We start from the raw sequence: 16,384 nt of genomic DNA, 5'->3' as shown, positions 1-16,384 counted from the left end.
TTGCAGGAAATTTAGGATCTGTATTACTGAAGCAGTTTCTGGTCGCCCTTGATGCTGCAAACACCATCCTGTAAATGTTTTCCATACTCTTTTGTAAATCCTAGAAGTAGACCGTTATCTTCCACAAAATATGGTTTGGATCACCTTTTCAGATAAGACCTGGGTTTCTAGGATGCTCTATTCAATTTTCATGCCATAAGTCTTAACATGCTCAGATCTGAATGTATGATTGGACCTCCACTCATCAGATGTTGGAACAACAGTTATTCCCATGGAACTTTCACTGCCATTTTTTGCAAGTATTGAGAACCAACGTCTTTTTGGCCAATAAGATATTATTGCTACTACTACAGCTTTCTCCTGCTTCATGTTCTTGATTACTAGAGACGGATGTGATGGGCAAGGGTAACCAGGCTATATAATAGCCCTCTGGTTACACTTGGGTCCCTGGCAGCTACCTAGCACTATAAGCCAAGGGCCAGGTATCATCACATGCAAAAGTTAGTGACCCCTGCTTTTCCACTTTTCATGTTCCCTTTACCACAGATTCATGAAACTGTGTGTAAGTTTTAGGTGGGATATTTGGGTAAGAATGCAATTATTTTGTTTGCAGGAGTTCGGGGACCGGAGCTACCGATAGTACCTTAATTCTACCCGGCGAGCAGGCACGATTTGCCGGTACACGGATGGAATTATACCGGGGCTGCCCAGTATCCCCCAGACTCCTGGTTTTCGAGCCCCGATATCTCAGTAAAAATTTCCCTTACAGTCATGAGTCTCCCCAAGGTCCCCCATGTATTAAAATGTTTTATGCGTTTCATACATTTCTTAGAAGGCTCTATGCAGTCAGCTAGGGCATCGGCTTAAGATGCCAGCAAGTCTGCATAGAGTTTGTAGTTTAAAGAGGAGTCAGGATGTTGAGAGGTGTCGGGGTGCTAAGTGGACGGGGCATGGCGGAGTACTGAGTCCGGAGAATAGACCCCCCTGTGGGGAGGATCCGCTGGTCTGCCAGACTTAGTGAAGCCTCCCAGTAGGTGGCAATGGATTGACTGGGGGAAGCGGCAGAATGTCAGCACGTTTCCCATTGGTCGGTTCATATGTCCCGCCCACGGGGCATCCCGGGCTGGCTTGGCATGCCCCTCCTCTGACGCCAGCCAAGAGACGAGCCCCTGTTTCTATTGGCTAGTGGGATAGGGTTCGCACGCTCTGATTGGTCGCTCCTCCTACCTCCATGCTGAAACAAACTTGCCCTGCCAATTGAAAAAAGGGCTGGAGGCCTTGTGACTGGATACGCACCCTGCAGTCTTCCCGGGAAGCTTTACCACACCCTGGCACTGCTATCTCCAATCTGATGAACGTTCAGGCCCAGGAAAACGAAGGAAATGAAACGGAACACAAGCCAGATTTCAAATTCCTTTGTCTCAGTTTATTAAGCATAGGGTAAAGATTTTTATACAGAAAAAAGAAAGGTTTGGTTAGAGGCGTAACGTAGTTGTAACCTGGGTGTGGCTTAGATTAGAGGCGTGATTTAGGGGCAAGACATATTAGTGGAATGATCTTGGGGCGTAATTCTCCCAATACAGGCACTGTCTGAATACATAGCCTATTCATTGTCTGTTATCAAAAACCTTGAATTTCTCTAGCAACTATGTTAGATGATTTTGCCTCTCTCAGAGAACCAGTCTATTGTTTATTAAAACAGCAGGAAGCTGACAACATAAAAAGTATCTTAGCAAAATCCTGAGCAGAGAGGAAATGTAATTTGGCAGAAGCTGAATACATTAGAAATTATATTTCAGCAAAAGCTGACTACATAATCTTAACAGGTTATTACAGACAAAATGGATGGCTTAACACAAATGCAGCTTCTGGCTTTACCTACTGTCCCTAACACATACCAAGGATAGCTTAGCGGAGTGTATGTAAGGAGATGGCCGAGGCAGAGAACCAGACCATCTAGTTACTTGTGTCGATGAAGCTAAGGTGGGCTTTTCAAAGTTGCTCTGTTGCGAATGACAGAGCAACCAGCTTCGTTTTGAAGCTAGGAAAGTCTGCCTCGCAGAGACTAAGTCCCGTCTTTGGCACCCAATTTCTGAGGATCTAATGTGGCGGTTGCGGCTAGGAACTGAAGCCGAAAAAAGGACCAGGAGACCAAGGTGGATATCCCGGTCAGGGTAAGCTCATCCAAGCGGGCGACCTGCACCTAGGAAAGCCTAGATTTCCCCCCCAGGCCCCCAGTAAGTGTATTTTTAACTGTTTCTTGTGCAATTCTTCTTGTACGTGGGTTTCCAAAAATAAAACCCAATTTGTTTTTACTACCTTGTTTTGCCTATTGTATGATCCCGGTAATATATAAATGATGTTAAAAGTTCCTGGTCTCCCGTGACAACTTTTTTGGAAAAGAATCCACCTCGGATTAGCCGGTTACTTTGGCCCCAGGGATATCTGCGGATCAGTACAGTAAATCTGTCTTGACCTATTTTAAAGAAGAAATAAACATGTTTGAAGAAGGGGGTCTGCAGAGCTGAAACCCATTGATTTCTGCTCTGGGTACCCCCTGCTTCCCTAGGTGCCTCCGGTGTGTATGAGAGATACCAGAGGCGTGTATTTTGGGAAGCAGGGGGTCTCGGAGATGATATTAATGGGATTAAGCTAAAGAGACTCCCTGCCTCAAACTGATTAAAAAATGTAAATTCAAATATTTTAGCAGCTACTCCAGGCTGGCGTTAGCCTTGTCTTTCCGATGTGTATAATAGCCAATATATACATAGGCAAGATAAGCTAAACCAACCTGAAATAGATGATAAAATCGTAATTAAAATACATCACAGTACATAGCAATCCCTTAGTAGCCCACGGGTAAACTAGTCATGACCAGCTGACCAGAAACTGGTACAAGGGGTTAGTGTAAACATAAAACGACACTACCTACCCCCATTAGTGGCTAATAAATCATTGCCATGCGATGCTTTACAAACCACTAAGGTAACCAAGGGGTTTAGCCCTCCCACCACCCCCCTTCTAGATTAATGGCCAATAGCCCAATTAGCCAAATGTGGCTGATAGTGCTTTTTAGGGCATTGGAGAAAACAAATATATAAAAGAAAAACTCCATTCATAAAAAATACTTTAAAAATACATTTTCACCATAAAACCATGGCGGCTACATAAACTCTTAACGTGGGCCTAGATAGACACATTGGCAACCAATGTACACCCTAAATATAGATTCATCCTGCTGGGATGAAGGCCATCCTCCTCATACTCAGGGGCATAAGTAGATAATTTCAATAAAGGGCTGATACCAAATCATTTAAAAAACAAAAACAAAAAACCCCGGCTCTTAAGCCAATACAAATGTGAATCCCATGAAAAATGAATGCCTGGTCAATGGCACAAAAACTAAAATAAAGCCGGAACAATAAATCCAATCTGGATGTATCGTGGCTGTCGGTGGATACTCAACTTGATCCGAAGCAATGGATCGTCCATTGATTGAAGAGTACCGTAGTCTTCGGTGATTAGAAGTTCTTTGTTGCTTTAAAGGAGCAATCCAAGCTGTTTTTGTTTTTTCTTTCTTAATTTTTTTTAAATACAGGTTTGAAGCAACAGTCTTCGAAGTGGAACCCCATTCATTTCAGCTCCGGGAACCCACTGCTCCTGAAGATACAGACTTCCGAAAGGGGTGTCAGTATCTGCTGTAGTTTTTTAGATTCCTCATCTCAAGTGGCAATAGGAAGCGTGCACCTGTTTACATCATAGCTTCTTATTGACCCACAGGGCCTGGCAGCTTTGAAATGAACTCATATAGTGAACACCAGAGTGGCTACCATCTCGGTATGGAAGTAAGTACCTTCAGAAACAGGGAGTCCCTGGAGCTAAAATGAATGGGGTTTAGCTCTGGAGACTTCATGCTTCAATTCTGTATTTAAAAAAAAAACGGCTTGAATTGACTCTTTAAAGAGGTCTTCTTGCTTTTCTTTTTTCGTATTCCATATGTTGACTCGTAATCTTCTTCCGGTCAAAATATAAGGCCTGTGATGTCACATCTGACCAGTCACATGGTGATCCCATCACTTTTTCCTGACAATTACCTCTCAGGCAAAAATTAAGTAACATCATGGTACATCAAGATTGGTTGATGTACCATGTGATTCCTTCCCTCATAGTATATCTCATAGTATATCAACCAATCAGGTTGCATGATGTGCCATGTGTCTCCTTCCTTTTTTGGTGCTTTATGAGGTCAACTTTAAAGGTAAGGAATCACATGGTACTGTACTGTACATCCACCAAATCAGGTTGCTTGATGTGTGAAGTAATTGCTTCACTTTTCCTAAAGGTAATGTTCAGGAAAAAGTGAAGGGATCACCATGTGACCGGTGAAATGTGACGTCACAGGCCTTATATAAGGCCTAGTATGTCTCAATTGAAAGAAACAAGACGACAAGTCAATGATGAAGAAGAAAGGAGAAAAGAAAAGCAAGAAGACATCTTTAAAGCAACAAATATCTACTACTTACGGGAGACTACTCTTCAATCAACAGAGGATCCATTGGTTTAGCCATGTTGAGGATCCACCAACAGCTAGTAATGTATATGGATTGGATCTATTGTCCCTGATTTAATTTTTTATTTTTTTTAAGTCATCGGGCAGGGATGAATTTTTCATTTTTTAGGGAATTGTATTTTTATTGACAATAGGTTTTGTTTTTTATGATTGGACATCGGCCATTTTTTGGAATTATCTGCACGTGCCCCTGAAGATTAGGAGGATGGCCTTCATCTCTGGAGGGGTAATAATTTTATTTAAGGTGCACATTGATTGCCAATGTGGCTATCATGGCCCCCGTTGAGAGCTTGGGTAGCCACAGGGGCAATGGATTAAAAGGCTAGAATTTTATTCAGTTATTATTTATTGTAATGTATAGTTTGTGACCTGTATTTTTTTTTCATGCTTTTCTATGGGCAATATCCCTATTAGCCACATTTGGCTAATAGGGCTATTGCCCATTACTGAGTCTAGGGTGGGGGTCGTTTTGTTGTGGGTAGGTGGGATGAGAGATAGGAGTAGTTGCTATGGGAAGGGTAGTTAGGCCTCCAAGGGATGGGGGGGAGTGGTGGGAGGGGCAATGATTTACTAGCCACTAAGGTGGTTTTATGTTTATATGAACCCCTTTGTAGCTAGATAGTCAGAAACCCATGACTAGTTGACCCATGGGCTCCTAAGCGGTTAATATGAACTGCAATACTATTTTATCATCTATTTCAGGTTGGTTTAGCTTATCTTTCGTATGTATGTAATGGCCACTATATTTGCCATTATATACATAGGAAAGACAGGGCTAACACCAGCCTGGAGTAGGTGATAAAATATTGATGTTTTTTTAATAGGTTTAAAGCCGCGGGTCTCCGGAGCTGAGTCCAATTAATGTCAGCTCCCGGGAACCCCCTGCTTCCCAAGATACACACTTTCGTAGGTGCTGCCGGTTTCATATTGGTCCCCGTGACCTTGACATTTAAAACAGCAGAGAGATACCGGCACCCCCAATGGAGATACATATTTCAGGAAGCGGGGGGTCTCTGGAGCTGAAATCAACGTGATTCAGCTCCAGAGACCCCCTGCTTCAAACCTATTAGGAAAAAAAAAAAAGATTTTGGAATCAGAGTCCGGATTCTTAACAATCCACTTGGATTTTTTAGTACCTAATCTATGGGTGGGTTTGGGGGAAGAGGGGCAGATTTGAAATTCCGGGAAATGGATTTGAACTGTTATGCTCTATTGATTAGTTTTGTGATAATTCAGAAAGGTGGAAAAACACATGCCAGGACAAAATCCCATTTGATTAACATTGAATCTTCTGGTGTAGGTGATCCTGTTTGTATCTTGAATAATAAGGAACTACTCTGTTGTTGTGAGTGGTCTTCAAACTGATCTGTAGATATTTATCGTAAAGTTCACAAAAGATCTGTCTCTTCAGATACCATTCTCCTGGCTGTATTGTCTTTCTGCTTAGAAAGTTTGCCTCATTCTTTTCATGGCCTGAAATATGAATTGCCGTAACACCTAATGTATAGCTGTAACGAAACTTGCCATTTGCGTGGTCACATGGGTAAAACACTGGAAAACTGAGGCGCTTTCGGAGATGGCTGCCGCGACAGTGCTGCAAGGGGTCCATTCTTTTCAATGAAACCTATCACAGTGTTAATCCTTCTCGGATGCATTCGGCACGGTCTTGTGACCACACATTATTTATTTAAAAAATGTTTTACCAGGAAGAATACACTGCTCACAGCCATGTGAAAATTAAGTCCGACTACATCTGTATTTTGTTCTGCCAATGTAACTGGTGCTCACCACAAACAAGACAAGGCCGCGAGGCCGAGGTGGCGATGATAGTGTACACCGACCTCCAGCCGTGTTAGCGCGTCCGGAGTGCAGAGTGATAGTCGTATAGCCGGGTCAGGGTTGGAGAAGTGAGGATAGTCTTAATACTCGCCGTGGTCAGGGTTGGAGAAGGCGGATGGTTGTAGAGGATAGCCGAGGTCCAGGGGGCGGAGAAGGTAGAGGTCCAGAAGCAAGCCGAGGTCGAGGTAGAGAGAAGTCATGGGTCCAGGTACAAGCCGAGGTCAAAACACAGAGACAAGACAGGATCAAAAATGCACAAGGCAACAGGACAAGGCAGCAGAAGCTGGAGGTAAGCACTACGCTCAGGAACGAAGAATTATGCTCAGCCAATTTGCCAGAGGGCTGGCTGAGCATATAAAGGGCAGGTGACCAATATAAAGGGCAAGTGACCAATGAGCAGCCAGCAAGTAGCTACACCCACTCATTAGCATGAACTGCCCACTCGGTAGCAAGCGCCCAATGGTAGGACGGAGGTGGAGTGAGCTAACATTAATCCATGGAGAAATCTAACTGGCATTACTAGAGTTAGGAAGTAACAGGTACACTAGAAATAATTGGTAGATGGTTTACTGGGGTATTTGGTTTGCTTTTCTCTGGATCAATATTCTTAAAAATACAGAATGCGTTTCTCGACCAATTCGATTTTAACAAATGTTAAAAATTGATGGACATACAGTATGTCTTTTTAAATTGAATCTACAATGTTAGTGTCCTTAACTATTATTAGCATGAATTCATTATGTCCTTAACATGGATTTAACTTTAATATATATTTTTGCAATGTTTTTAATTTAGAAATTTGTCACATTTCCAATTCATGGCAGAATCTTTAATGTATGCAATGCTTAAGTGTTTTGGCAAAATGAAATAATTTTTTACCTGGTCCATTTTATTTCAGTGGGTGATGGATTAGCATCAGCATTACACTTAAGATGAACATTTTTTCTGCCAACAAACCAATTTCCATCGTATCCTGTTACGGAAACCTCAGGGGCATCTGCAAAATAAAATGCACAAGTAAACGCATAAATACAAGTTAAGATTGGTACTGAACAATAAACTACAGTATTATGGAATAAAATGGTTTATTCAAGTCTCAGTAGCTGTATTGATCTGGAGAAGTGTAGATCTGTCTTTGGTTGTGGCCCTTTTAATAAACATCTCTTTAAATTTATATAAACAAACGTTTATTCTACTTCTTATATAGGCAGTCCTCGTTATCTGACGTTCCAATTTACGACGAATGGCATGGCTGACGCATTACAATACATTCCAATGTATAATTTTCCAGCGGAACACCTTATCCGACACTCACCGCTGCTCCTAACATGGGGTTTGCTTTATGATGCTTTCCCTATCCGAAGCTAGTTCAGGAATGCATTCTGTCGGATAACAGAGGACTGCCTGTAATTAAACAATGTACAGTAGCAAAAAAGATATTACATGGGAATTACATGAAACTTCTACACAATTTCAGAAAAGGAAAACATTCCTTTATCTACTATTTTGTTTCCATTGCACGAAGGACAAATATTTTAATACTTCTCCCCTACAACCCATTAACATGTTCGATGTCAAGGATAGTTGCCACCTGTGTGGCCAAGCAAATTTTCTAAATTCTGCTATACATTTGTTTAATCATGATTCCTGTGAGGGACTTTCTATGTACTTACGGAAACTATATATGGCTTATGTTTTTTTCTAAGCAAAAGTTAAGCTTTTCATCTGTGTCTATCTTGAATGGTTTTCCGATTATGTGACCAAGATAGGTTATAAATATAACAAAATAACATTTTTATTCATATTGTCCCAGATTTCTCTAACCATCATCCTTTTATTAAAATGAATACTAGATTGTATTGCTGCAGGTTCCTTGAGTACATGGATACCAAATCATCATCATGAACATTTAATTTTTTGAGAAAAACACGCCTCCACTTAAGGAGGCATTGCAATACTTACTTTAATACAGTTAAAATGATTGTATATAATTTTAATTTGATTGTTAGCCAGGAAAGCCAGAAGAAAGAGGTAAGACTTACATCAAGCCCGAAACAGATATATGTGTATATATAGAGAAAATACAAAAAAGGACACCAGGGTTGGTAAATGAAATGTATCGTATGAAATACAAATATAGTACTTGACAATAATTACATTCGTATACCTTAAAAAAACATAACTGTGGTCCCGGAGGGCGGCTGGATTGAAATCATAGGCGTGGTCAGAAAATGTGCGTGTTAATTTCCGAGATGGAAATCCGCCTGAGTAGGGAGTGTCTATGCAAGCCATCCTGGCATGTGACTAATAGAAGATACGCAATACCTTGTGACCTCTATGCGTTTCGCACTGGGTGTTTTATCAGAGCAACACGTTCAAGGATCTGAGTCTGGTATTAAACATCCCACACTAACGATAAAAATTAAGTGAATGCATGGCGATTGGGGCACTGAATGACAGAATACAAATATATAAATACATATATAACTGCTTGTGCAAGTGGAATCAAGGGCCCAATTAAGTTGTGCATTAAAACAGTAATATATATATATATATATATATATATATATATATATATAAAATTAACAATAAGAAAAGTCATTTGTTTAGATCAGATAGTATCCAATTAAAATAGACTTCATTATCAAGCGAATAAATTAAATTAGAAAAAATAGAATCGGACGTTTATACTGTAATTACAATTCATATATATAAGATCTGTTCCAAAGAGCCCATTAAAATTACACCAACACATTACACCACATGGTAACATAATACATATACTAAATCAAAATGATTTAATTATAGATGAAAAGTAAAAATACAATAAAAAGCAGATTCATTTAAGAAAAAGGTGTCAACTCGATATAGTTATTAGGGCCACTTGAAAATATTGTCTGAAATCTAAATATCCAGTACTCTTCTCTGCTAAAGAGAGAAAGATCTCTATCACCTACAGTAATCTCTTATTCAATTATATAATTTTGAGCCCCATAAACTGAAGTTTATTGGTATTATTGGTATTGGTTTATCTTGAAAGTGCTTGTGCGTAAATAAATTAGTCTGTGGTTTATTTTTCTCAATGAGCTCTGGAATATTCTTTTATATTTCTCAAGTGTTATGCAAAACATGGAAAATTCAAGCGCAAATGCTGCTTATAAAACTGTGAATATGGCATTGAATATTAAACCCACTGTGATTAGTGAAGTAGTTCCAAAAAAATCATTGACAGTAGTATAGCTTTATAGAAACAAAACTATTACAATCGTCTTGAAAAATACAGAATACTGAGTGCAAAGTGTCCCAGGAAATAGATATGTAATACAAAAGAACAAGGAATATAGTGCAACAATGTTTAAATGATTAGGTTGATTTAAGATAAGTGTGGATTATCTCACTCACGTATTGAGAGGGATATTAAAGTGTTTGGTATTGAATCAGAACATCCTTAGGCAGACTGCATGTCTTCAGTATATCGCCAAAGATACAGGAAGGGCTCCCAAAAACAATATCTTAATTAAGAATTTTGGAATTACTGTATGATCTTTCCAGAAAAGAAAATTCAAGAAATACACTCCTTCGGGCAGACAGCTGCCATCCACGGTCGGTCATTAGGGGTATCACCAAGGGTCAGTTCCTCAGACTGTGGAGGAACTGCTCCACAGAGGAGGACTTCCTGCGTCGGTCTGGGGAGCTGACCCAACGATTTCTAGAGGGGATACAACCATGAGGCTTTACAATTAGCCTTTGAGGAGGTGACCTCTATTGATAGACAATCTCTATTTGATAAAATGAAAGGGACATCCAAAATGAATCAGGTAGAACAAAAACAGAATTATGATAAAAGGAAGAAAAAATCTTATAAGAGATTTGAGCAGGAGAATACTGAAAAAGACGACACACCAATGTTCATAACCCAATTTAATAGGAACAGTGAACAGGTTCAGTACATAATGCGCAAACATTGGGACCTTTTGTGGATGGATTATAGCCTAAGGAACTTTGTAAATAAGGGTCCACACTTCGTCTACAGACAAGCAAACACTATAGCCACATCAGTATCTCCCAGCATTGTTAACACCCCTGTAAATTCCGCTCAGAACTTTACAACCAAAGGCTCCTTCAGATGTGGGGGTTGTACGATTTGTAATCTGATGAAACCATCATCTTGTTTTTCGGCCTCTAATTCTAATCAAATATTTCCCATAAAATCTTTAATTAACTGTAACTCACATTTTATCATCTATTTGTTGACCAGCGGATGCGGGCTGAATTATGTAGGTCGAACTACAAGTGCCCTTAAAACAAGAGTGATGGAACACCAGAGACTAATAAATAAAAAAAAGATTGTTCACACCCCGTATCAAAGCATTTCACAGAGTGCCAGCTGGGAGGTATATGGAATTTAACTGTGAGGGGCATAGAAAAGGTGACACTAAAAGAACGAGGAGGTGAAAAACTCAATTTATTAGATAGAAGGGAGGCATATTGGATTTTCATGTTGAAAACACGATCACCTTATGCCTCAATATAGAATGGAACCTTAGTCATTTTTTGAATTGATGTGCTCCTCCCCCCCCCCCCCCCCACCCCACAATCTTTCTGTGATCTATGGGAGTATATGAGAATTGTGCCATATTTGTTGAATTTTTCTTCCTTCTTTATGTTTTCGCTTTCTTTCCCTTCCTTTTCGCCTCCCTCTCCCTCCCCCTTTCCCTCCTCCCCTCCCTCCGCCTCCCTTTTTCCTTTCCCCTAACAATAAGGGTCTTAATAAATATTATTTTTAAAAAAAGTCAAAAGATCTCTATTAACCGTTTCCGTGGAATGGAATCAATAATTCATTATATCCCTATAAGAGGATTAACAAACAATTCTTTTTCTCAGAATCTTATAATAACTGAAGTTAAGAATTAAAAAAATTGAGGTATATTAGTATTTTATCTGGTAGTGTTAGGACTTGCGAAAGAGTGTCTGCCTTGTCGTGGCTCGCAACCTTAGGGCTGGGACCCGCTGCGCCCGGCGGCGCGGACGGCCGTGCTAGCGTTCCCCACCAGCAGGGGAAGCCTCCCGAGCCGGTCCCAGTCCCCCCTCGCTGACGGCTCACTACGCACTGTGACGCGTCAGCCGCCAGGGGATTCAAGAAAATTGTGATCCCGAGCGGTGACGCGTCACGTGGTGCGCTGATGAGCCAATCAGCGGTGGGGGCGGGTGCTGTCATCAGGCAGTAGTGTGTGTGTGTTTTTTTTTTGTGGCAGAAGGGGGAGGGAGCTGCTTACCTTACAGCAGCCCGCTGCAGCCCGAGCAGGGAGGGGGGGGGGGGGAGTAGCAGGTAGCTCCGCTCAAGCCACGCCCCCTACAGCCCACCTCCCGCTCACTACAGACCGCATATCGCGGTGTGTCTGTCAGCGCCCCGCCTGTCTGCAGTGCGGGCGCGCTGACTGAGGGAGCGGGGCCTTAGCCTTACAACACTTTGGCCAAAGGGTTAAACTAAATGACCCTTTTTCAAGAGAATATATAAGTATTTTACTGTGTATTTCTGTCATGTTGGATGTAGCATTGGGCTTCCCTGTCTGTTGTATATATATATGCCACGCTCAATAGCAGTCCATTTTGACACTTAAATACATATATATATTTTAGGGGGGCTCAGGGGTTCCCAAAAAGAGCTTGCTGGGGTTTTGTGTTCTGTTAATTACACATATAGGTAGATATATAATATTCATAAAAGGTATTCTACATATATACATAGTTTTTTAGTTATGTCCTTTTAAAACAAAATCAAACTCATCCTCAGAAGTAAAAATTTAAGTATTATACATTTGTGTTTTCTGGGAAAGATGAGTTTGTATTCAGTCTATTTGTTTTGTGTAAATGGCGGGTGCTTTGCCTTAAGAGAGACCATCTATATGCAAATTGGGACATATGTTGAATTAAATATACATTAAGTAGTTTGTGTTTTTAATAGGTCCCAATCTGCGTAGTACCTATTTTTGTGTCAACTAATTGTTTATCATCTTGGTATTGTCAAAGGGACGCTTCTCGTTGCTTTGCTTTTTATTGTATTGTTATTATTGGTTTGAATCCTTCTTTTTCCTTTTCTCTGAGTATTGACGTCACTGAGGGGCGGGGAGATATCGGGTTCCTGTCTGACCTGGCTTTGAGAAACGGGCACGCGCCAGCAGCAGCTGCAGTGCATGTGTCCTCTTACGTTTGGTCGCGGGGCGTGTTTATTCCCTTCTCCCCCAGGTCATAGGCGGATTGGCGAGCACGTCACTAGAGGAGCGGCATAAGTGCGAGATCCATGACTCATCGTAGCGAGACGCACAATTTAGCGTGCACTTGCTTGCGGTGTAGCTATGTATACACACGGAAGGGCGCGCTCGCGGGAATATGGCGCGCTCGCAGTGACGTCATGCGCATCTTATTTTTGGCACCAAAATTCAAAAACGGGATTTGATTGTTGGCACTATGATAGGGGGTCTTCTGGGCAAACCATACTTTGATAAAGCACATTTGGTGTGAAACGCGTAGGAGGGTTCACACCTCTTTTTTGTTATGTTGGTTGGGCAATAAAGTCTTTATATTTTTATACCGCCTGTTTCCCAATTTTTCTGGGCAGTTCGCTGCTTCATGCATTTTTTTGCATTTGTTCCATTATGTACAATTCGCCTGATTTGCACCCTCTAGAATAGGGGAGTGCAATCTTTTTCCCCTGCACCCCCCTGCTGGCTGCTCCCCTTCCTTAACTTGGCTCTGACGTCAAGTTGCCATGGCAACACGACATCACATGACCCGGCGTTGCCATGGCGACGTGTCACCAGAAGACATCTGAACCAAGGTAAAGAGAAATTATAGAGGCCTTCGCCGCTTTCCCGGCATTTAATTTAAATGCCTTTGGGAAGAGCATGTTGCCTCTGTAACCCCCCCAGAAAATCTCGCGCCCCCCAGCTCTAGAATACTCCATAGGGGGTGCTGCTAGGAACGTTAGATTCCATGTGGGACCACATCCACGCGATATTTTTTTTAAAGTTGTCTGTTCGCTATGCATTTGAACACCTTGTACGATATCGTAACCAAATTTTGCATGATGGTTCCCGAGATCTTGGAGCAGGTTTTTGTTTGTTTGGATACTTTAAGGAATCAGGGGCCACGTCCGCCTCGACGTGATCCTCCCCCCCCCTACCTCCCGTGGGGTCTGCAGCTGCCGCTGCATCTCCCCTTCAGCGGTATCCCTGCCGTGGTGCCGCTCGGACTCCAAAACAGGCGGCCGCCATTTTGCCGAGACGTGCGCAACCGGTGCTTACAGAGCGGACGTCTCCGGCTATAATTTATTCACTGCTCCCGGTCGTTGGCCACGCCCTCCCGGCATCCACACACACCCCCCGGCACAGCTGTTCTCCAGATACAGATTCAATGCCGTCCAACCACAGAGTGCTCCATGGCACACCCCTGCTCTGCCCCCTGCCTCCATTGGATCACCTACCTTTATAACCCCAGTCCTTCCGTTAGCTCATTGCTCTGCATAGTCTCATTTCCAGCAGTTGTGTGTCTGTGCTTTCCTTGTGTACTTCCTTCAGGTTCTGACCCAGGCTCGGCTGACTACTCTCTCTGGCTTTTGACCTCGGCATCCACCTCTCTACGTGTACTTCCAGGCCCCTCGGACTCGGCTTTAGTACCACGACCACCCGGACATCTCCTACCCCTGATCCTCTGCTACGGAACCCACTACGGCACTTCTACTACCCCGGATCCGGCAGGTACCTAGCTCACTATATCTTTACCTCCTGGCCGGCTATGCTACCACCACACTCCGGACACACTCTCTCCACTGCGGGTGCGTGTCTCCATACGTCCCACCTCAGTGTAGGGGACGGGTCTGGTCTGCGGGCAGCACAAGCATAACAGATACATAGTATTTTAAATGATATTACAATTTCTCTAAGCAAGTCAGCAACTGGGCGTTGTTCCTCATAGGCCATATATCTGGCACGTGAAATCATGAGTCAGATAGCTATAAAGTTTACACAGAAAGCAGACGAAAGTGAGGAAGTGAGTTGGGGACATCATAAGGCATTAAAGGAAAGTGATGGGAGGGACAAAAATGACAGGGGGAGAGAGAAGAGGGATGAGGTACTTTCAGCTAGTACAAATATTAAAGGCACATATGTCAGAAGCTTCATGCTGCTCAACAAACAAGGCAATAACAGCACACACATTAAAAACAATAAAGGATGCTAGATTTGTTGACACTTGAGTGATATATTGTTAATTTACATAAAAAATATTGTGGAAGAGGTTAACCTCCTCATTTCCTTAGTGGTTAGCTACTAAGGTAATGAAGGGGGGTTATTAATGTATTTAATGTTAATTAACTATTTTTTAATTATAGCTTACCATTTATTGCCAATGTGTATCGTAGCACCCCATTGAGAGGGCCTAGTTATTATTTTTTTTTAAACATTTATTTTTAATGATCTGTGTGTATTTTATTTTGTCTAATGCCTAATGGGTATGTTGGTGGGTAGGGAGTGGGTGAAGGGGGTACTTGCCCCAGGGACGATGGTTAGGCCTCTCGGTGTGTGGCAGGACATGTTAACCCCTTGGTTTCCTTAGCAGTTAAGCATTGCCATGCAATGGCTTACCAGGCACTAAAGTGGGCCTCAGGGTTAGGGTGTGTATTTTTTATAATGTGTTAACACTTGTGGTGCCTGTGGTACCTTCGTAATGTTATTTCTATCATATGTTTCTGTAAGAATTTTTTTTTTGTTTTTTTACACCCAATGAAACATTTTTAAACGTAGGGGCCAAAACCAATGTGTCTCAATTTAACCTATTGAAAGCCTTTGCTGCATTAAGGGACAAGGCCTCTAGGGGAACCTTATTAGCTTGAGATGGGTACATTATGCCTCGCATGGTCTCTAGTTTATCTGCTACTAATAAACCCAACCTGGTCAGGGGGACCAGCTTGGGTAAGTTTGGTCAGGGGGCAAGCTTGGGGTAGTCAGGAACTCATTCAAACTGAAAGATTGCCAAGGGACCCCCGCTGTGTTAATCCGATGGGCCATTAGTCTGTTTGCAGAAATGTCACCGAAATGTTGCAGCATTACCGGGAGATTTCCCCAGATTTTCAAAGGCAAGTGTTCGGATACTCATTGCTGCATCTTTATGTGTTCAGTAACAAAATTGTCTGATAACAGCTATCACACAAAGGGTCTTTACCTTTCTTTAGGAATCAAAACAAGAACCAGACCAAAAAAAAAAAAAAGTGTTATAATGTAAAGCCTTGCTAAATATGTAACGAGTAATAAACTAAATGTCTTGTAGTATATGTTTGAGAGCCCATCAGGCCCAGATTTTTGCCATTTTTCATCGATTTGATTGCTTGCTCTACTTCTTTAGACCCCAACAATACTGTCCTAATGTGACAGTTTCAGTAAACTATACTTATCCAAAAAAGAAGCAATATCCATAACTGGTCAGGATGACATTTTAGCATGTTTAGGCAAATTATTTCTCACACAGAGAAAATATGAGCTGGGTCCTGAAGAGTGGTACCACATTTTTTTCTTAGGCAGACCAAAAATTAGTGAAATAATTAGTCTGCATTTTTCATTTCTGATTTTTTTAAATGCATGCTTAACCTTATCCGACTACACTTTTCTTGTACTGATGTTGATTTGAAATCTGAGCATATACATTCACTAATGTGACTCAATCAGGACCTAGCTAGCCCACTACAATTACACATCTGTTCTATTTGTCATATTTAAGAAAATGCATTTAAAAATGAAGAATTCTACAAATAAGAATATATACAACACGCTTAACTGCTAAAGAAGCCTGAAAATTAACGGATTTCTTTTACTACAGTATATAAAAGGTGATCTTTTTTTTAAAGGTGAGCTTCTTGGTACATGCCATTTCCACATAATCGGGAAGCCCTGAAACAACTACTTTGGTTTAAGAGAGCAATTT

The 16,384-nt window shown here is 41.6% G+C and overlaps 1 protein-coding gene across 3 annotated transcripts in view; it reads right to left on the bottom strand.

Annotated features, from left to right (window-relative positions):
- The window catches only part of LOC142489190 (nectin-3-like), a 149,338-nt gene that overhangs the window by 42,225 nt on the left and 90,729 nt on the right, over positions 1-16,384 (bottom strand). For all 3 annotated transcript variants that reach the window (XM_075589544.1, XM_075589545.1, XM_075589543.1), the window contains exon 4: positions 7,289-7,406. In XM_075589544.1, the coding sequence (XP_075445659.1) occupies positions 7,289-7,406 (118 nt within the window). The remainder of the gene's footprint in view (positions 1-7,288; positions 7,407-16,384) is intronic.

This window comes from Ascaphus truei, chromosome 3 (genome assembly GCF_040206685.1).
Source record: "Ascaphus truei isolate aAscTru1 chromosome 3, aAscTru1.hap1, whole genome shotgun sequence".
NCBI classification, from domain to species: Eukaryota; Metazoa; Chordata; class Amphibia; order Anura; family Ascaphidae; genus Ascaphus; species Ascaphus truei.
This window is presented reverse-complemented; position numbering and strand designations above follow the sequence as displayed.